Here is a 22506-nt window from a genome sequence, read left to right as displayed (position 1 = left end):
CCGGTCTTGATCTACTTCCTGCCTTTTTTGCACTCAATGGACTGACTTTCATGAAAAACAAGGCTCTACTTTATCTGAGTATACTGTCCTATGCAGATGGACCCATTAACCTCAATGTTCTAGGCAACTCAAAAGATTCAGCTTTTCTTCTAGTTCCATCTTGTAGCATCAACCTTCTTGATTGCCATATTTCTTCTTGTAGCATCTCCTAGTGTTAACTCTCTCCATGAGATTATTTGAGGACCTCTTCTGTCCCCTTGCTGAGATATCAGCCATTCCTCATCCAGTTGTCCACTGACCTGATCTGACATTGTCAACAACTTAAGTCATCTCATCAGCCATCCTTTGTGCTATCTTCATAGTTGCTGTAGTAGTTCATTTTTTCTGTGAGGTGGTCTATCTCAACATGTACTAACTTGTGCAATTGTCTCAATATAGCAGTCCTTTTGTCCATTTAGTATGCCCTTGAAGTATCTCAGCACCGACTTGAGTATACTGGTCTCCTGGACAAATATTATGTGTGTCTTAGCCCTGACTTACGTTCCCTCGCCTCAATCTAACAGTCCTTTCGTACATTGAGTATGCACTTGAAGTATCTCAGCCCCTCCTTCAGCCCTGATGACTTAAGTTATGTTGGGTATACTTGACTTAAGCTAGCAAGTTTTCTCTCTTAAATTCAAAGCAAGAAACACTGATTGAGAGAAATATTACCTTGTACCAGCAAAATGTCTGGAACGCCTTGCAATCAGAGTGACTGTTGTTCCACCCTCAAAAAGTTTCATCTGAAGCCAGTGGAATTTTAACATACAGAACAAGTTACAACTTCCCACAAAACTACCACCAAGACATCATCAAATAGTTCCCTATGACTTCACCTGTTTGAAAAATCCATGGACAAGTGCCACTAGCCATTGCGAATTGCTTACTTGCTCACGAAATGGAGAAGTAAGAAAAGCATTCCAAACAAACATCTCTTCATAAGGCACTTTCTCCTTGTCAGGTTCCAAAACATTCTTTTGCAGACTCCACATAATTCGATAAGTGTAGCTGAAGAAGAAGTCCTTGGTAAGGGCAATAGAATTGAAAAGTTTTCTATACCTGTTCATGAAAGGTATAGGTCAGAAATTAAACTACATGTTCTTGCTTAGAAAAGACTCCTTTAAAGCACATGACTAAGCAGTAGAACCTCTCTTGTTGGCTCAAATAAAGAAAGGCTTGGTGTGATTGGTACTTCTATTGTGTAATCACATCGAATGGCTTATGCAGGTCATATACAGGAAATTGAAAATCCATGCAGGATTCAGGGTCGAGCTGATGTCAATAACTTCTGATTAGGAACACCCCTTCCGTAAATCTACATAAAATGTCCACTCCCCCCCCCATCCATAAATTGATTATACTGGTAAACAATTAGTTGAATGCTCCTCACTCTCCACTTCCTCTCTGCATAATCTACAAACTCTCTCCTCCATGGGAATGTCATTAGCTCGCCCACCTCAATCTCTAGTTTGTGTGATGACACGTGTGATGACACTCTGAGCTGATCAATCGCCACCCGTGAGCTGTGTGGCATGTAGGTGTCCATATAGAGTAGTCGCTGTATGAACCAGTTCTCCAGTATGGTAAGAAAATGGTCTGTAGTGTGACATCTTCCGCTGGAGGGGAGATATGATGCAAGTCTGTCTGATATAGAGCTGTCAGGGGTCCTGTTGAATCATTAGGTTTCTCTCACTACGTGGGAGATGAAGCTGGGGGGAGTCGGGGTCGTACTGGGAAGGTGGCAAACTCTCCAGGTCAAGGCCGTGTGCTGCGAACCATGCTCTAATCTGTGTGTACCATGCTCTGTCGTATCCAACCTTTGATATCTGTATAGCTGACTCAAATGCTCGTCGTGTGATTCTGTCGGTCGAGAGCTCTCTCACTCTCTGGATGAAGCAGACCGTCTGGAAGAGTGCCTCCACTACCATGGGGGGGTGGCAAGCTCTACCCTGATGACGTCCATCCCCCAAATCAACTCAATGGGATAATAAATACGTCTCCCAAGTGCCCTACCCTCCTCAATGATGGCTGTAAGTGTCAGAATATGGTCAAGAGTGAAGAAGCCTCTCCTAAAACCGGCCTATCACGCTACCCGTACGCCCTCACTCTCTGCCCATCTACTCAACTGTTGCTCAAGGATAGATGCATACAACCGTGCCAATGTGTGTCCAATCATAATAATATGGTAGTTTACAAGATCTGTAGGATCATCTACCTTGAAGATAGGCACAATAGTAGACAGTTTCCAAGTCTCATGTAGACCCTCACACATGACACGATTGAATAGAAATGCAAGAACCTCTGCCAGCATATCTCTAGCATGTATAAGGTGCTCTGCTACTAGACCATCATGATCATATCATATGCCCTCCTGGTCCTCATCCTGTCAATGGCAGTCTTTACCATCTCATTGGTAAATAAGGTACTCATAGATGGGCATGGCTCAAGAGGATTTGGAAGGGGTGTCTGTCTAAGGACTGTATATAAGGATGTTGCATACTGACCCCACACATCAGGAGAAGTAATCACTGAGGGAGGGGAGTGCTCATGAAAGACACGCCATGCCTCTCTTGAGTCTCTACTCAAGAACAACTAGTATAAGTCTCTCTCCATTTAAGCTACGAATGTTCGCTTCTTTTGTCGCCCAAGACGCCTAAAGGTTGTCCGAGACTAGATCCCTTTGAAGCTGTGCTCTCGTCTCTCTACACTCCTCGTCATACCAACTGTTCTGAGGGATGATCCCAAAACGGCATCTCTGATCAATCTGAGTGTGTGGGTATGCCTGTGCTGCTGCATCATGCAATGTCTAAGTCAGTAAAGTGATGATCTCCTCCACTGAGAGTGCTTGCCTGGCTGCTGTACATAGACAACCATAGATCTCCTCTGTATAAACAGTCAGTCTCTAGTGTAAATGTACAGCAGGTATGTGTGTAACAAGGAAAAGGTCTCGTGCTCTCTAGAGTGGGTGCTCCTTAGTGCAGTATGCATGAAACCTCACTCCAACAGAAGAAACATCAGACAAGAACATGACTCAAACATAGAAGTGGAATATGACTCAAGATACGACACGACTCAAAACACAACTGCAAACTCAACACAATGGAACTCGACAAGCTCAAAGAACCATACAACTCTGCCTGGCAGCACACACAACTCCAAGCTCAGGTGTTAGGGTACAATGGGGGTCTCGAGGCTCCCATGTGCAGGGAGAGTACCAGTGGCATGCAGAACTCTAGACTCGGGACTCGAGACTAATGCTAGACCATACAAAGTGGATGATCCCGATAAAACCCAAACAACTACAGATATATACAGCCATAAAGAGCCAACAACGGCTCACAAATATCTAATCCAGCTCAGACTATCTCCAAATTGTGGTCGTGGTGGTCTCGCCCCGCGTCCGCTAGACCACTGCCCGGGTCCTGTATGCCAACCACGTGTCACATCCCAGGCAAAAGTCCGTCCAGTGTGGACTCAGCCCAACTGCACCTAATTGTCTGTTCAGTGTCTACAACACTGCCCTGCTACAGGTTGCCCGTCACAAAACAACTCACCGTCTCGGTGAGAGTAACACTATGCTGCAAAGAGAACCGAGAAGTCACTATATGTACAAAAGAAAACTGAGCAGAGCAGTGCGGTCCTATCAACCAAGAGAAAGAGTCGTCGCACTTGTTGCACCTGAAGTATCCGCCTCTAGGGGAGGAGCCATCAAATCGATAGTAGGAGGTTGTTGCTGATGAGCTCTACTGCTCTGGACGAACTGGCTCTCGATGACGAGAGCTGCCACCTGATGCGCAGCTGATGGAAGCACCTGGCCTGCAGTGTACTCAGGGCGTCTACTAACACAGCCATGTCGATGTGCACCAACAAGGCCATCACAAGGAATACTCTGTGTCGACTGCATATTTGGTAGGGAAGCCGATGGCTGAAGCCCCTGAGGATAGTAGGTAAAGTGTTGAGGCTAGCGGTATCCAGAAGAAGTGTGTAGAGGATCCCATGAAATGAGTAGAGCTACCTGGTTGTACATACCCAACAGGAGTATGTACCTGTATCCCCTGCCCTGTCCAGCCATATCCCCTACTCACTTGAGCCTGAAATCCCATATCACTGTGGAGTAGCACTTCCCGAAGTTCTTGCATCTGAGCTCGAAGGCCGTCGATGATTTTAGACTTTTCTTGCAATACGTGTCGCAAAGCAAAAATAGTGGCGTCTCTATCCGCAATCGCACTCTCTGCAACACGCAGAGAGCCCTCCATAGCTGCGTATGTAGCGGAGTGGCGCTGGCGAGTAGCAGCCAACCGCTCTACCCCAAGCTAAATGGTAGCAATGGCTTGCCTTGACTCCTACAGTATATCTCCGTTACTGTTGAAGATCCCACAGCACCTTCTGATTGAACAGGGTCCCTTTGTGGTGAACTGGCACGGTAGCTAGGAGGTCGAGCTGAGACACGTGGAGTGGGTGCACCCACAATAGGCATAGATGAGGAGACGACTGCAGTGGGGATAGGTAAGGTAGTCACTGTGGCAGAGTGAAAATGGGAGATGGAGGGCGAGATGGGGCATGTATAACAGGGACATGTATCGAAACACCTAAGCATATCACTGGCCCAAAACAAGTAGTAGCGGGAGTAGAAAGAGTACAAGTAGTAGCGGGAGCAGAGGGAGTGGGAGTAGACCAATTTCGGCAGACAGGCTGCTAACTTTCTAAAACCCGCAATGATATTAATGATTCTGCTGTATCCTTCACCACTTTAGCCCTTTTCTTCTTTTTAGTCTCAAGTATTGGATTGGCCGTGTTGGCCACAGATTTGCTCCTTCCTTTTAAGTTTTTTCCTTGCAAATCTGTGTCTACTTCTTCAAGGCTAACATGGATATTTATACCTAGGTGGTCTCGTTTGGTCACGTACGTTTTGTCCACGTACAAAGACGTGCGGTATTCATCGAATATTTTGTCGCATGATGACGTTACGTACGTTCAAAAAAAACAAGCGTGCAGTTGTAGAACTTGGGAGATGTAGACTTGGGGAAGGCTTGAGAGCTATGAGGGAGGGAATGGAGAGCTTGAGAGCAATGCCTCATGAGAGAGCTTGAGGAGAAGCTTAAGAGCTATGAGTTTATGAAGAAGAGGAGAAAAGAGGGTATGCTTCTACAGAGTTCGGGCCTTGAGTCCCTTGAATCTTGAGCTAGAGGAAAGGAGGGAGACAAGAGAAGCATTATGCATAATTGTCACGAGCACATATAACCCTATGTGTACATGGACAAGCTACTTCATGACATGGGTTCAGTTCAGTTTAGTTCAGTTAGCCTAGCTTAGGAAGTGTTCTGGCACTTTTGCGAGTCTATTCGCAGACCGTGCATGTCCAAGCACTTAGAGTAGATGCATATCCTCTGGTTGCACACAACATGATCATCAGATTACCATCAAAACCCATCATGAGCATTTTACAGTGCATAAAACCTATTTTCCCTATTTTAGCCATTTTTCACTTATTATTAATAAGTGACTTTGTTGGGAAATTGGGTAGGGCCATTTTGACAAGCCAAGTATATAAGAAAACCTAGCGCTAGCACTTTCTGGCAAAAGAGGCAGCAGGGACCTGACATCCAGCAGAGCACCTTCTCAGCAAGACACCCCCCCCCGGGCGGATAACATAGCGTTTTCAGCCAAGAACAAGCCCAGCGTTTTCAGTTTTGCAGATCAGCCCAGCGTTTTACATTTGCAGCAGCCTGGCAACAGTAGACACAGCAGATCCCCCAACGTTTTTGCAGTAGACCCCAAATCAGCCCTAGCATTTTTGGATCAGCAAAGCAACATAGCATTTTGCAGATTCGTCACGACAGAACAACTAGAAGCATCAGCGTTTTCAGTTTTCAGCAATCAGACTCCGCAATAGAACCCCCAAACCTTGCAGATCTCACCTTTCCGCAACAGATTCTTGCCACACAGTCAGATCCACCGAAGTTTGCAAATTCAGCCCGGAAAACGCAGATTTCAGCATCTGCGTTTTCAGCGCGTTTTCGTTGCATCACCGTCATCGACATAGAGTCTGAATTCGGCAGATACAAGATTTGCAGATTTCAGTCATTAGCGTTTTCAGATTTCAGCCCGTCTCGTCGTCATCCTCATCGTCGGCAAGTCTAAAGCATTGTAGAGATTTGTACAATCAATAGTAGACTGCTCTCGCCATAGAGAGTGGGGCCTTCGAAGGAGGGTTTGACAACATTCTGGTGTCATATTATTCTCTCTCTATCTCTCAGTCTCAACACCTTCATTCACAGTGTTCACCACTTTGTTTGTGTTCATTGCACTCTCTCACTAAAGGAACAGAAGGCTCTCCCTTCTCTAAGTAAAAGGAACCCTTGAGCACAGTTCGGAGCACTCATCTTGAGCAAAGTTGAACATTCACTTCCGTTGCACCTTACATTGGTATCAGAGCTCTGGCAGTGTTCTCTATCACTCAAGGAAAGAACCACAGAATTTTTTTCGCTTGTTGCGGTCGACGTAACCCAAGTCCTCTTGGGCATGTCGATTCCTAATCGTGTTTTTGAAGAGTGACAGGAATCCCAAGAAAGAAGGGCTTGTCCAACCTCCCCTTGTTTCTCTTTTCACTCATTGAGAGCGGACCGTGCACTTAGCGGCCGGCCAATCGACGTGGGGTGGGAAAAATCAACCTTGGTGTGAGCGCAAGACCGCAATGGGGTGCACCCGCGGGAAAGAGAAGAGCTTGGGTAAGAGAAGATCCTTCTCTAGCACAGATTGCAAGCTAAAGAACATCAAGACTCCACAACCTCAAGAACCCAAGAACCCAACACCCACAAGAACCCAAGTTCCTCGTGAACTTAAAAACCCAAGACTTCAGTGTATGGTCTTTACTCGAAGCAAAATGGATACTTCGCATGGAGGTGATGAGCATGGCAGTGGTGGCGAAGAAGAATTTTCCCCACCAGGAGGTTTTTCTAACCCTCCCCCCTCCCCATCTACGCCAAGGATTGCACTAACTCCTATGGAGGCTTTCGACAAGATGATGATGAACAAGAAGTTAGAACGTGAAAAATTGGTTGTAAATTTGTGATCCTTCCAATAGAGCCAAAGACGAAGCGGCTCGCTGCTCGCACCCGCCCCATCTCCCCCCTTCGCCATCGCCCTCCCTCACACCCTTGTGCTGCTCTCCCGCCCTGTCCACCCCGCTATCAATCACGCCAGCCCGCCCCCTCCCACTGTCCGCCCCCCTCGCCTGCTTTTTACCGTTAGCCTTCTCCCTCTCCATTCTTGCTTGACGGGCGTCGCCAGCACCATTGACGTGCTCGGTCCAGCAGGTCTCCCCCCCTTTTTTCATCGACGATCCTCCGTCTCTTCTTCACCAGTAGCAGACACAGATGGCGGCTCATGCTCCACCGTAGAGGGACTCCAATGAAGCCCCCTCGCCCGACCCCGTTGAGCCCACCATTCGACTTGCTCTATCACCGACAGAGCAAGCGAGCCTAGCCGCAGAGGTAGAGCGCTTGCAGGCGACTTCTGTCATCTGCAAGATTCTCGGCACCATACCTAGCAGAGGAGAGCTGCGTGACCTTCTCCAGGCCCGCCTTCTTGTAGAGGTGGGCAAGATCTTGGACGCCCAGATCCTCAGACGAGGCTACTATCAGATCGAGTTTGAGACCTCCGAGATGGCGTCCAAGATCATCGCCATGAGTCCCTTGACCATCCAAGCAAATCGAGCCCACTTTCAACAGTGGAGACATGGTTCTGACCTTGCATCAAATGTGTTGGTAGAGGAGGTAGAAATTCCCATCTCCGTCTGATTTCCTGGTTTGCGGAGGGAGTACCTACCAATTTTGTCCAGGATGGGCTCAACGATTGAGACCGTCCTGGAGACACCTCGCACGGCAGCCTCGGTAGCTGCTAAGGCAGCCGGCATTCCCTCAGTTCGCGTTCTAGTTAGGGATACTCACACTCTGCCGAAGGTCATCCTCCTTCCTCGGGTGAGTGGGGGTTGGTTTAGACAGAGCGTGGAGTATTCGGGCCTCCCGAACTAGTGCTTCATTTGTCGACAGATGGGCCATCTTGCGAACGCCTATCCACGGAGGAGGCCCCAACCTACACCAGAGACTCAGCCCCAGCCTCCAAAGGCTGGCCAGCAGCCACAGATAGAGACACAAAGCACACAGGCAGAGCCACCCTCCGAGCTTGGGGCTCCAGCAGACGAGGGATGGCAATAGGTTCGTGGTCGGCGCCGGCAGGGACCGCAGCAACAGCCTGGCACTCAGAGTGGTCCTCAACTGCCTGCCCAGCAACAGTGGGTTCCCACGGGGAACTATTTCGGTCCTCTTGAGCAGGACGAGGTCCCTGCTTCAGTCCCCACCTCAGCTTCACCCTCGACAGCCCCTCCGAGTTCCCCCCCTCCACATCAGCCTACCCTCCACCTCCTGTTTCAGCCGCCTCTCCCCCTCCTCCCTATTCTTTTGCCGACCCCCCCTGCCCCTCCTCTCCCCCTGCTCCTCCTTCCCCCCCCCCCCCGGCTCCAGTTCCACAGTCGACTCAAGGGACAAGGCCATCTCCGGTTGCTAGGAGATCTCTTGGCAGCGCCTTTGCCACGAGTCGCTTGGCGAGAGAGGGACTGCCTTTCTTGCGACCCCCTCTACAGGTAAAGACGTCTCCCTTTGCAACAGTCCCTCGAGGGCTGACGAGCTTTGACATTCGACGCCGATGGGACTTCTTTGCCTACAACTTTACACGTTTTCTCGGCGACTTCTCTTCAAACCTTGAGGCAGCGTGCTTCAGGGTTCATGTTCTGTTCCTTGCAGCTAGGGGGTTAGAGGCCTTGGACTTGGCAATTGGCTTCTCTTTTCCCCTTTGCGGCAGGGACCAGACTGAGTGGACCTTCGACTCAGCGTTGGAGTGGCTGCATACACAGACCCTAGAGTTCTCTCATCACATGGGAGACCTAGGAGTTACAGACATGCTTTTTACTCTATGGCCATTGGCCAAGTTTGTGGTGACTCCTCCAGATACAGCAGGATGTAGACACATTATGGTTCACTTCTTTCCTGATACTCAGTGCTCGCCATGCTATGTATACATTCATGAGGACTCCTGGAAAGAGGACATTGCTTTAGGTACGACCCAAGCTACTTGGGCTTGGGCCAGACACTCTCTACAGTCACACCTATCTAGAGGACGCTCAGATGCGGATTACTCCCCATCCGAGCCAGCCTCGAAGATAGCACGTTTAGCTGTTGTGGCAGCATCTGTTCTTTCTCGCTCCCCATGAGAATCGTCTCATGGAACGTACAGGGATTAGGTGCCAGGCAGGGCTCAGTGGATCACTATGCAGGTTCAGGGTTGCCTTGTGGGATTGCTGAACATATATGCGCCCAATGTGGCGAGTGCACGAGCAGAGTTTTGGTTACAGATTGTCGAGTCTCTGCCGCAAGCAAAGCAATGGTGCATTGGGAGTGACTTCAACATGTTGGAGGACCCTTCTGACACGATTGGTGGTAGCCACGCTACTATGTAGGGAGTTGAGCTGGCAGCTTCGGAGAGGTTTTGTACGACTCTGAGGGTTTCGGATGTGTGGCAGCACTCTAGCTTTGTGAGGCCCCCAGACAACTTGGCCTTCTCTCGTTCGGACCGCAAATCATCAGGATGCATGCAGGGAGCAGGTGTGGGCACAGATGACTTGCCTTGTGACTGAGGAGATGCGTCAGAGACTTGAGCTTTCACTTCAGCTTGAGGAGCTGCACACGGCTCTTAGTGCACTCCCCCATGGTAGCTGTCCAGGGGAGGATGGCTTGACTCCCAGTTTTTTCTTGGAGTACTAGGACTTGCTTGGCCCAAATCTCTGTAGTGCCTTCCAGTACATCTTGCACACAGGAGAGATGCCTGACAGCATGAGTGAGGGTCTGATCTACCTCATTCCCAAGGAGGGTGGCTCCTTGGATGAGATTCCACAGTGGCGCCCCATCACCATTCTCAACTCAGCCTACAAAATTCTTGCCAAGGCTCTGAGTTTGAGCATCCAGCCACTTCTAGAGAGCCTTATACATGGGACTCAGACTGGTTTTGTCAAAGAGCGTAGTATCCTTGACAACATCTTTACTTTTTGGGAGGCTTTTGTCCTAGCGAGGCTCCGTAGTGAGGATCTGGTGATTCTTCTTCTCGATTTTGAGAAGGCCTACGACAGAGTTGACTGGGACTTTCTGAGGGCACTCTACGCAAGATGGGCTTCTCAGATGCATGGATCAGAGGGGTGTCAGCTTTGTACAGACGAGCACACAGTCAGGTACTTTTGTAAGGAGGTAGAGGCGATCGTTTCATGCTCACACGTTCGGTCAAACAGGGCTGCCCTCTTGCCCCCTTCCTATTTCTATTCTATGCTTAGGCGATGAGCAGGTTTTTGGTGTCGCAACAGGTTGGCTTGCAGGGCTTAGCACTTCCTATTCGGGGAGATGAGCTACTGGACGCTGAGTTTGTTGACGACTCAACCTTGTACTTGGACGGCCAGGAGGCCAACCTTCACATGTGTGAGCAGGCTCTTGAGACTTTTTGTTGTGCATCTGGCGCACTGATCAACTAGAGAAAGACAGTGGCTTTCTCAGTTGGTAGTGCTCCTATGCCCGATTGGATTCCAGGTGAGGGTTTCAGGTGGATTCCCCCAGGGACTGCAGTTCGATACTTGGGCTGTCAGGTTGGTCTGGACTTTCTCCCGAGCAGCAGATTGCTCCCCTCCTCCTGTCTATCAGGAGGAAGTTGTTACACTGGAGCTCAGCACGACTTGCTTTGGCTGGCAGAGTAGTAGTGGCCAACCAGGTGTTGTTGGCGACTATGTGGTACATCACTTCTTGTTGGATCTTCTCGAGTTCTTGTATCAGCCAGGTAGAGAGGCTGTTCAGGAACTTCCTTTGGTCAGGACGTGACACTCAGATAGCCTGAGCCAAAGTGGCTTGGCAAGTCATCACTCTTCCTTGTTCACAGGGAGGACTTGGGATCATTGACCCAGCACAGCAAAGCAAAGCCCTTCTTGGGAAGTTCATAGTCAGAGGACTTCTTCCAGGTGAGGAGCCCTCGAAGGAGTTCTTCCTATAGCGGCTTCGTGCTAGGGTGCCTCAGGCGGGAGGCCCCTGGCGACCTTCGACCAGATGGATCTTCACAGAGATCCGCAGAGTTGGTTTGAGCTGGAGATTGGAGGACCGCTTCACTGTGAGTTTGCTTCGATCTTGGGAGCATTTGCGGCGAGGCCTGGATCAACGATAGCCTACTTGCACGGAGGAGCGCCTACGACAGCCCCTTGTTTGGAACCCCATGGTTAGCACTCAGAGAGGCCACTTGGTTGGTAGTCGGCCTCATGTTTCCTGGGGTCCCATGGCAGTGGGTCTAGCACGCTCGTTAAGTGACTGGTTAGAGTTTTCAGGCTTGTCAGAGGAGTTGCAGGGTTTCCAGCTATAGGACATGAGAGGGTGCAGAGCATGTGCTAGGACATCTGAGAGGCAGTTCCAGCTGAGTAGCTCACACCTATCGAGCCAGTAGCACCCAGGTGGATGGAAGCCTTCACACGACTAGAAGTTCTCATCTCAGTTCGGGCTTGCTCCGAGACTGTTCCCTCCCTTTTTTTCAAGTTACAGGGTGAGGGACGCTTACAGCGATTTGCAGTAGAGGCCCCGCAGGTGGCAGAGTGTTGTTTTCAGAGGATCCGAGTGGTGGGTATCTGTGGGAGGACTTGTGTCATCGATCCTGACCCAGCAGCTCTTGAGACTGGACACTGGAGACTGTGGGCTTGGGAGTGTTGTTTACTGGCACGAGTACAGTGGGATCTTGGAGAGTAGCTTTGGAGGGACCCTTTCTCTTCTGCAGACCACCCAAGTGTCCCTTTCTTTCAGTACACTGTTCAACTGGGACATCACATACTAGCAGCACACAGAGAGGCTCGCCCCCTTGCAACACCTCATTGGCAGGAGGAGGGTCTCAGTTGAGTTCTTGGCAGCCTTTTGGGAGAGGTTGTGGGACTCCAGTCAGCCGAGGCGAGTCACCTAGTTTCAGCGGCTGGTCGTACACAGAGCTACAGCAGTTGGGAGCTGGCTAGTGCATAGTGGTCTCTCGGTCGCATGCGCAGCCTGTGACCATCTTGTGGAGAGTCAGTGTCACTGTCTTCGGGACTATCCTTTGGCACAGCAGGCGTGGCTTTGTGTTCTTCGTCTGATGCATGCTCTTTCCACGGCTCGACAGTGCACTTGGGGAGCAACTGCTTGGTCCACCCTCACGGACCCGGCACTTCAGTTTGAGCTATCTTCCACCAGCAGGATGATAGTGATGCAGGGAGGAAGACCTACACTCCAGCCTGCCACAGAGCTTACTCCACAGGAGTGGTGCAGTGAGAGAGAGGAGTGTTGGGAGCTCATCAGTGGCCTGACACTCTGGGTCATCTGGCGGCCCGTTGCTTCTGCATCTTTGAGGCTCGCCCTGTGCCACCAGCAGAGACTATTCGCGATCTTTGGCTAGAGTTAATCCACACTCTCAGAGGAGAGCTCGAGAGACTCCAGGGCAGCTCCGACCCCATGCGGGAGCGCAGAGAGGCTTTCCTTAGACTCTGGCGTCCTGGGCCTTTTTACACCATGGTCCAGGGTGTACTCAGATGGCACTACCGACCACTTGTGTGGCTCTTCCTTCCTCCCATCTCTTGATTTAGCCTTTTTGTACATTTGATGTTTTTTCATCGGGAGAGTCTCCCCATCATGCTTGTTTTAGCCCTCTCTCGCAGAGGTGGTTGTAGCCCTATGGGCAGTTTCATTAACTAATAGAAGGATCTTTTTCTCGGGAAAAAATAAAGAAGTTAGAACGTGAAGCAAGAAAAGCAAAAAGGAAGGCAGAATTAGATCGTGCACACAACGAAAGAATGGCAGCCATAAAGCGTGAGCACGAAGAAAGAAAAGCAGAGAGGGAAGGAGAAAGGGAGAGAAAGAAAGAAAGTTCTATTAACGTCCCTGTCGAGGCTTAGACTATAGGAAAAATCACATACATCTTTGATTACAATCCACTTTGGGTATCCTCAAAAAAGAAAGGTGCATGTGCCAACTAACTTGAAGGCTCTAATGACTCATGAGAGTTGAAAATTACAAAATGATAGAATCACCATGTGCATAATGTGACTAGATGTGTGCATGTGTCAAGTCCATGTCTTTGACAACGGAAGTGTGGTCTTGAAATCTCTGATAATAGCTTTTCCTCCTCTGTAAACTGCCCATTTTCCTTGTTTCCTTGCTTCTCTGACGCATTGGATTCCTTCTCTAGAGAGAGAGAGAGAGAGAGAGAGATCATGTACAATGTGAGGGAGGGGGATAAATATTATAATGGGCAATGAGCATTGACTCAGGTATCTTAGGCTAAATGTGTGCAAAAAGTCCCCCTGAAAAAATCAAAGTCAAATAGTCAAACTACTAGTTGGCAAGTCAACATGACTGTTTTGGTCGGACGGAACGGACTAAACAACCAGACGGTACAGAACCGGACTAAACGTCCCATCCAACGGACATGAACTACCTTGTTTATAACCCAAGTCAACATTGACGCTGCAAAACATTGAAAACTCGAGTGAACAGATTGCACCTGTGCTCAAAATCTTTTGGCCTTGGTTTGTAAAGATGTGTACAAAATCTGGTGAAAGCCACAAGGTATATTGTGGATTAGACAGTAAAGGCCCTAACAGTGAGAAAACGGAGAGGGCCCATCACCACGCTTCTTCTTCAACCCTTACATCTTTGAGTAAAAAATAATACTTGAAGATAGCCCACAACTCTTTGTTCCTTGAATATTTTGGATGATCAGTTTGTAGTAATTCTTGACAGGCCTGAATTGTGGCATCTTTGGAGAGCTGGGAGTATGTGTGGGTGGTCGGCTTCAAAGATGAAAAGGTGGACAGCCCGAGAGCATGGCCAATCCGGGTAGCTGTAAGGCTATGTCTCTTTCTTTGGGAAAACGGTTCAAAAGTTCATGCACCATAGCTCCTGGCACATCCTTGGGTAAATCCGCATTCGCTAATGCAGTTAGACCGAGGGTCTGCAGCTAGTCCTTAGACAGGACATCCTTGAGAGAAGGATGGGGTAGTTGCAAGTGAAAATTCAATGTAAACTCTGCTTGGCTCTGGATTGAGAAGACCTGTTGATTCCATAACATAACACTGAAAATATTTCTTTCTTATATCCTTGGCCTCTACTTCTTCGTGACTGTGGTTACTAGAAGACCCTGAGCTCGACCTCGGAATGAACCATGTGAGAGGGGTTCATTCAGAGGGTACCCTGTAACTCTTGTCACTGGCTACACTTGAAGTCATATCATGGCTGCTCTGATTGGATTCTGCCTCCTCCTCAGAACTACTCTCTATCTCCCTACGAGTAGGCTTTTTGTGCAAAATGTCTCGCCGCATCTGCCGACTACTACCTGCCATATTCCTTGACAACACCTTTGTGATTGCAGAACTCTAATTACCACAGTGTAAGGTGCAACGGAAGTGAATGTTGAACTTTGCTCAAGATGAGTGCTCCGAGCTGTGCTCAAGGGTTCCTTTTACTTACGGAAGGGAGAGCCTTCCGTTCCTTTAGTGAGAGAGTGCAAATGATCACAAACAAGGTGGTAAACACTGTGAATGAAGGTGCATGAGACTAAGAGATAGAGAGAGAAGAATACGACACCACGATGTTGTCAAACCCTCCTCCAAAGGCCCCACTCTCTATGGCGAGAGCGGTCTACTATTGATTGCACAAAACTCTACAAAGCTTTGGACTTGCCGACAATGTCGACGACGATGAGGACGACGACGAGACGGCGGGCTGAAATCTGAAAATGCTAAGGGCTGAAATCTGCATCTTTATCTGCTGAATTCTGACTCTATGTCGATCACGACGGAGATGACGACGATGCAACGACGATGCGGTGAAAACACAGATGCTGAAATCTACGTTTTCCGGGCTGAATCTGCAAACCTTGGCTGATCTGACCGTGCGGCGAGGATCTGCTGCCGGAAGGTGAGATCTGCGAGGTTTGGGACTTCTGCTGCGGTGTATTTATGCTGAAAACTGGAAACGCTGATGCTAATCTGGGTTCTATCGCCAAGGAACTGCAAAACGCTGGGCTGCTGTGGTGCTCCAAAAACGCTAGGGCTGAATTGGGGTCTGCTGCAGAAACGCTAGGTAAACTGCTAGAATCTGCTAACGCCAGGCTTCTCCTGCTGTCTGCAAAACACTGGCTGATCTTGATGAAAATCGCTAGGCTCTTCATTGGTCTGTTGGCTGAAAACGCTATGTCTCCTGCCGGGGGGACTTGTTGAGAAGGTGCACTGTCGAACACGCGGTTCCTGCTGCCTCTTCTGCTAAAAAGTGCTAGCCCTAGGGTTGCTAAAATAGGGAAAATAGGTCTATGCACTGTAAAAATGCTCCTGATAGGTTCTGATGGAAATCTGATGGTCATGTTGTGTGCAACCAGAGGATATGCATCTACTCTAAGTGCCTGGACAGACTCACAAAAGTGCCAGAACACTTCCTAAGCTAGGCTAACTGAACTGAACTGAACCCAACCCTGGTCATGAAGTAACTTGTCCACGTACACATAGGGTCAGATGTGCACATGACATCCCCTCTTTTCCAAAGTGAGGTACTGGTACCGAACTGTATGGCGTCGAGGGAGATCGCCAACAGCGTCTGGAATCCTAGAAAGGACTCTTTGGCGACCCGCTCTGATGTGTGGGTCGTGCGATACTTGAACTTCATAAAGGTCTGCAACGCTTGCTTCTTTGGGCCACGCCGAAAGCGACACAAAGTCATATGTGGCTCCCTTCAATGCTTCAACTTCATCTATAGTCATGCGTCTACCTTCTTCAAGAATCTCCGAGGGTGAAAACTCCTAAAACCACTTCCAACACAAAAACCTAAACATACCTATTCCATGTAAAGTGACTAGAAAAATTCTAGTCTTCTCTAAAGACTGTGCATGCAATGTGGATGAACATATAGACGGAGTGCCAAACCGTTCATCAAACACACGCAAAAAATGAGGTCGAAACTTGTCTTTCTGATCTAAATCTATCAACTGTGGCAAATCACAATGGAAATGCCGATGCTTGATGCTCAATCCTTCTTGTTCTCTTTCAATTATTGTGTCATGCCAAGGAAGAGACATGGAATGTGAATTCCTTGGGTGCAAACATCTAACCTTTTCATGAGTAATCCGTATACATTCGTGCTCATTCATGAGTGAATCGTGTTCAACGTACAATTTGGCATGCCTGTGGAAAGGGATCACATAAGGACGGTGACTAAAATACAGGAAAGCGTCACGAATGAAACACTCGAACAATGCGTACTGACTAATTATGCTCACACATAATACTTCCTGTGGGGGTTCTTTGGACCTCAACTCGAGAGCCAAGATCGGTTCTTCATGATTTATTGAATCTGCAATGAGGTTAGCTTCACTAGAAAAAGTATCAACTTAACCATCATCCTTGTGAACAATCACATCATTATCTTGCAAACCATCATGCTCTTGAATAATCACATCTTGATCATGCAAATCATCATGATTGTGAATAATCACATCGTGATCATGCAATTAATCATGCTTATCATTATCATGCAAATCATGTGCGTCGTGCTTTGGAGAAGACAAGACTGAGAGAGTCTCCTTCTCCTAATTCTATTCAATCTTCGCCTGCACATTAGAAATGAGAGATGAAGAATGAACAACCTGCTCCCCACGCATGACAATGGGAGAGTCACTTTTAGCATTGAAAGTGAACGTATTAGTTGCCCAATCAATGAGAGGGTTATGCTCACGAAACCATTGAATGCCTAAAAGCATATCACATCCTAAGAGAGGAGAGACTACAAATTTCTGCGGAAGGATGCTTGTTGAACAGTGAACAAAACATCAAGGCACTCTTGCGGGATGAGAGAGTCCATACCAGGAGAGAAGCCCGACACCTCGAAAGGAGATGTCTCGCTAACCTCTAAGCGGGCTCTTTCAACAAGAGAGTCACTAATCCCATCATGCATATTGCCTGGGTCAAACAATATGACAAAACGCCGACCCTTCACATGACCATAACACTTAATGAGAGACTCATCAATGGAATGATCATGAGAAACTTGGGTCACACTCGTGTTCTCATTTATTGCATTGACAGAGGAAGTGGGTTCTGTGGGTTCTTTAGATTCATTCGATTCAAGCTTAGGACATGTTCTTTTAATGTGACCTTGATGTGACAATGATAACAACGACCTTCCTTAGAATAAATGCTTTGCTCTTCCGACGTAATGTATCCTCCTAAAATTCCTTGTTTTGTCTTTTCATCTGGAGTGAGCTTAGGTTTAGCAATTGTGTTTGCTTTATCCTTAGGTTCATTGTGAGTGTTCTTTTCTAAGAGACTAGAGGAAGATTGAATAGAAGATTTACCATTCTCAGAAGTCTGAGTGGTGCTTGGAGAAGTCTTGTTTTCCTTAGGCTTTCTCTTGTTGTGCTTCATCTCTTGGGAGAGAGAAATTGCTACCGCCTTGTTGAGATCCAGGGGTCGAAGACTTCTACATCAAACTTGATATATTTGTCCAACCCAAAAAGAAAAGCCTCTTTGCCCTCATCATTCGATTTGCGTAATTGGGTGCTGAGCTGCAAAACACATTTAGAAAAGGACATGACTGGCATACCATTATGCTTAAGGTTGCGCCAATCCTCTTTCAACCGCGCTAGGTACTGTGGTGGCATAAACCGCGCCTTGAGCTTGTCTTGGAAGTCGGCCCAATTGAAAAAAAGGGGCGTGCCTTCCTCAGCTTCCTCTAGGTGCACGGCCAACTGTGCCTCTTGCCATGAGTGGTACCAATTAATGGCATCACTAGCAAGGTACATGGCTATCGTCAAAACCTTGCTATTCCATGTCTTCTTAGTTGTCGCAAAATAAGCATTAAATTGATGCAACAAAGAACAAATAATCGTAGCATCCATCTTACCATCATACTTACTGAACGTGATCTTCTCTGTGACGAGCTTGTTGGAGTCCAAATCTCGGCTTGCGCCACTTGATGAACCACCAACATCTTTGGCCGGCTCGGGTTTCGAGGTGAGAACTTGTCGGACCAACTCTTGCATGCGTAGGTCTCTCTGCACCTCACGCTCTGCCTCCAAGGCCGCTCGTCTGTCTTCGGCCGCCAAGCGCGCTTGCTCACGCTCTAGCTCAATAGCTGCCTTTCTTTCTGCTTTTCTTTCTTTTCGTTCCTTGGCCGCCAAGCGCGCTTGTTCACGCTCGCGAGCCATTCATTCCTCCAAGGATGTTTGTCTTTCTTGGTGCTCACGCTCCAAGGTAACGCGTTGCGCTTCTTGGTGTGCCATCATGTCCATCATCGACTTGACCAAAGCCTCCATAGGATTTGGTGGAATCCTTGGCGTAGATGGGGAAGGGGGAGGGCCAGAAAAACCTCCTGGTGGGGAAAATTCTTCTTCGTCACTGCCATGCTCATCACCTCCATGCGAAGTATCCATTCCGCTTCGGGTACTGACCATACACTGAAGTCGTGGGTTCTTAAGTTTACGAGGAACTTGGGTTCTTGTGGGTCTTGGGTTCTTGGGTTCTTGAGTCTTGAGGTTCTTGAGGTCATGGAGTCTTGAGGTTCTTGAGGTTCTTCTTTAGCTTGCAATCTGTGTTAGAGAAGGATCTTCTCTTACCCAAACTATACTCTTTCCTACGGGCACACCCCTTCGCGGCCTTGCACTCACACCAAGGTTGCTTTTTCCCACCTCACGTCGATTGGCCGGCCGCTAAGTGCACGGTCCGCTCTCAATGAGTGAAAAGAGAAACAAGGGGAGGCTGGACAAGCCCTTCTTTCTTGGGATTCCTGTCACTCTTCAAAAACACGATTAGGAATCGACACGCCCAAGAGGACTTGGGTTATGTGCGACCGCAACAAGCAAAAAAAAATTATGTGGTTCTTTCCTTGAGTAATACAGAGCACTACCAGAGCTCTGATACCAATGTACGGTGCAGCGGAAGTGAATGTTGAACTTTGCTCAAGATGAGTGCTCCGAACTGTTATCAAGGGTTCCTTTACTTACGGAAGGGAGAGCCTTCCGTTCCTTTAGTGAGAGAGTGCAAATGATCACAAACAAAGTGGTAAACACTGTGAATGAAGGTGCATGAGACTAAGAGATAGAGAGAGAAGAATACGACACCAGGATGTTGTCAAACCCTCCTCCAAAGGCCCCACTCTCTATGGCGAGAGCGGTCTACTATTGATTGCACAAAACTCTACAATGCTTTGGACTTGCCGACGATGTCGACGACGATGAGGACGACGACGAGACGGGCTGAAATCTGAAAACACTAAGGGCTGAAATCTGCAAATCTTTATCTGCTGAATTCTGACTCTATGTCGATCACGAGGGCGATGACAACGATGCAACGACAACGCACTGACAACGCAGATGCTGAAATCTGCGTTTTCCGGGCTGAATCTGCAAACCTTGGCTGATCTGGCCGTGTGGCGAGGATCTGTTGCGGGAAGGTGAGATCTGCGAGGTTTGGGACTTCTACTGCGGTGTCTTGATGCTGAAAACTGAAACGCAGATGCTAATCTGGGTTCTATCGCCGAGGAACTGCAAAACGCTGGGCTGTTGTGGTCCTCCAAAAACGTTAGGGCTGAATTGGAGTCTGCTGCAGAAACGCTAGGTAAACTGCTAGAATCTGCTAACGCTAGGCTTCTCCTGCTGTCTGCAAAACGCTGTGTGATCTTGATGAAAAACCCTAGGCTCTTCTTTGGTCTGTTGGCTGAGAACGCTATGTCTCCTACTGGGGGGTCTTGCTGAGAAGGTGCACTGTCAAACACACGGTTCCTACTGCCTCTTCTGCCCAAAAGTGCTAGCCCTAGGGTTTCTTATATACTTGCTTGACTGAATTACCCTACCCACTTTCCCAACAAAAGTCACTTAAAAATAATAAGTGAAAATTGGCTAAAATAGGGAAAATAGATCTATGCACTGTAAAAAATGCTCCTGATACTCTGACATTTGCTCGCTGCTGCTGCACGCTCCCCTCCCCCCCCCTGTTGCGCCATCGCTGCCCCTCACCACCCCCCCTCTCTCTCGCCCTCGCGTTGCCCCCCTCGCCCTCGCGCTGCCTCCTTCGCCCAACCTTGCCCGCCACCCTCACCCTCTGCTGCCCGCCGCCCGCGCCCCTAGCTGCCCCCAAGCCCGCCGCTGCCCCCCATTCCCTGGCCGCTTCTCCCAAACCCCCCCCCCCCCCCCCGTCCTCATCGTTCTCGAAGGTCTTCTGCACCTGGCTCTACAACACTTCTTCTTCGGACAAGTGCTCGGCGTGCTCGGTTGCAGATTTTCTTCACCGTCTGCTTCTTCGACTCAGCAGTAGACACAGATGGAGGCTCCAGCTCCGCCACAGAGGGACTCACCTGAAGCCCCCTCGCCCGACCCCGCTGAGCCCACCATTTGACTTGCTCTTTCGCCGACAGAGCAAGCGAGCCTTGCCGCAGAGGTAGAGCGCTTGCAGGCGACTTCTATCATCTGCAAGGTTCTCGGCACCCGTCCTAGCAGAGGAGAGCTGCGAGACCTTCTCCAGGCCCGCCTTCTCGCAGAGGTGGGCAAGATCTTGGATGTCCAGATTCTCGGACGGGGGTACTACCAGATCGAGTTCGAGACTTCCAAGATGGCCTCCAAGGTCATAGCTATGAGTCCACTGGCCATCCGAGCATCACGCGCCCACTTTCGACACTGGCGACATGGTTTTGACCTGACCTCGGATGTGCTAGTAGAGGAGGCAGACATCCCCATCTCAGTCTGCTTTCCGGGTTTACGGAGGGAGTACCTTCCACTTCTCTCCAGGATTGGCTCCACCATCGGGACTGTCCTGGAGACACCTCGTACGGCAGCATCAGTAGCTGCCAAGGCGGCTGGCATCCCTTCAGTTCGAGTTTTGGTCAGAGATACCCACACGCTCCCCAAGGTCATCCTTCTGTCTCGTGTGAGTGGGGGTTGGTTTAGACAGAGTGTGTGAGTACTCGGGTCTCCCGAACCAGTGCTTCATTTGCAGACAAATGGGCCACCTAGCGAAGGCCTGTCCACGGAGGAGGCCACGACCTGCACCTCAGCCTCAGCCCCAGCCTGCCAAGGCTGGGCCGCAGCCACAACCAGCGGCACAGCGCACAGATTCAGAGCCACCCTTCGAGCCTGGGGCTTCAGCGGAGGAGGGGTGGCAGCAGGCCCATGGCCGTCGACACCAGGGGCCACAGCGACAGCCTGGCACTTAAGTGGCCCTCAGGTACCTACTCAGCAGCAGTGGGTTCCCACGGGAAACCACTTTGGTCCTCTCGAGCAGGAGGAGCCCCCTACGCCAGCCTCCACCTCAGCTTCACCTTCGCCAGCCGCCCCACCTTCAGATTTCCCCTCCTCCTCCTCATCCCCTCCCCCGCCCTCTGCTCCCGCCTACTCCCCTCCTCGCCCCCCTGTCTCTGTCGCCCCACCCCGCTTCTCTTCTCCTTCGCCCCCCCCCCCCCCCCCCCCCCCCCCCCCCCCCCCAGCTCCTTCTCCCCCTCCTCCTGCTCCAGTACCACAGTCGACTCAGGAGACTGGTCCCTCGCCGGCGGCTAGGAGATCTCTTGGCAACGCCTTTGCCACGAGTCGCCTAGCGACAGAGGGTCAGCCCTTCTTGCGGCCCCCTCTGTAGATTCAGACATCTTCGCTCGCAGCTATCCCTCGTGGTCTGACAAGCATTGACCTCCGACGCCGCTGGGATTTCTTCGACTACGGGTTCACTCGCTTCCTCGGCGATTCCGCAGCAGACCACGAGGCAGCCTGCTTCAGGGTCCACCCTTCGTTCCTCGCCGCTAGGGGAACAGAGGCCTTGGACTCAGCAGTTGGTTTCTCCTTCCCCCTCTGTGGTAGGACCGACACAGAGTGGTCCCTCGACTCAATGGTGGGATGGTTGCATACACAGGTTCTCGAGTTCTCTCACCACATGGGAGAACTTGGAGTTACAGATTTGCTGTAGACTTTGTGGCCATTGGCCAAGTTTGCGGTGACACCCCCAGACTCAGCAGGATGTAGGCACATTGTGGTGTACTTTTTTGCTGATGCGCAGTGTTTGCCTTGCTATGTATACATTCATGAGGACTCCTGGACAGAGGAGGTTGCTTTACGCACGGCTCGCTCTGCTTGGGCTTGGGCTAGGCACTCACTGCAGTCTCGCCTATCTAGAGGACGCTCCGATGCGGATTACTCCCCATCCAAGCCAGCCTCAAAGATAGCCCGTCTTGCTGCTGCGGCAGCATCTGTTCTCTCTCGCTCCCCATGAGGATCGTCTCGTGGAACGTGCAGGGACTAGGTGGGCCCCAGTTTCAGCGACAACGGGGCCGATTGCGTCAGGAGCTTCAGCGTTGCCTTGTGGGAGGAGAGATTGATCTCCTTATGCTTCAGGAGCACCATTTGTCT

At 49.7% G+C, this 22506-nt stretch overlaps 1 protein-coding gene across 2 annotated transcripts in view; it reads right to left on the bottom strand.

The window, feature by feature from the left end:
- Positions 1-22506, bottom strand: part of LOC147455080 (phosphatidylinositol-3-phosphatase SAC1-like) — a 148229-nt gene that overhangs the window by 108093 nt on the left and 17630 nt on the right. For both annotated transcript variants that reach the window (XM_086513926.1, XM_086513925.1), the window contains exons 4-5: positions 876-1098; positions 712-782 (exon numbers count right to left, since the gene is read on the bottom strand). In XM_086513926.1, coding sequence (XP_086370052.1) covers positions 712-782; positions 876-1098 — 294 coding nt within the window. The remainder of the gene's footprint in view (positions 1-711; positions 783-875; positions 1099-22506) is intronic.

This window comes from Adiantum capillus-veneris, chromosome 6 (genome assembly GCF_014529385.1).
Source record: "Adiantum capillus-veneris isolate H3 chromosome 6, ASM1452938v2, whole genome shotgun sequence".
Lineage (NCBI taxonomy): Eukaryota > Viridiplantae > Streptophyta > Polypodiopsida > Polypodiales > Pteridaceae > Adiantum > Adiantum capillus-veneris.
The sequence above is the reverse complement of the archived record's forward strand: the minus strand, read 5'-3'. Positions and strand labels throughout refer to the sequence as shown.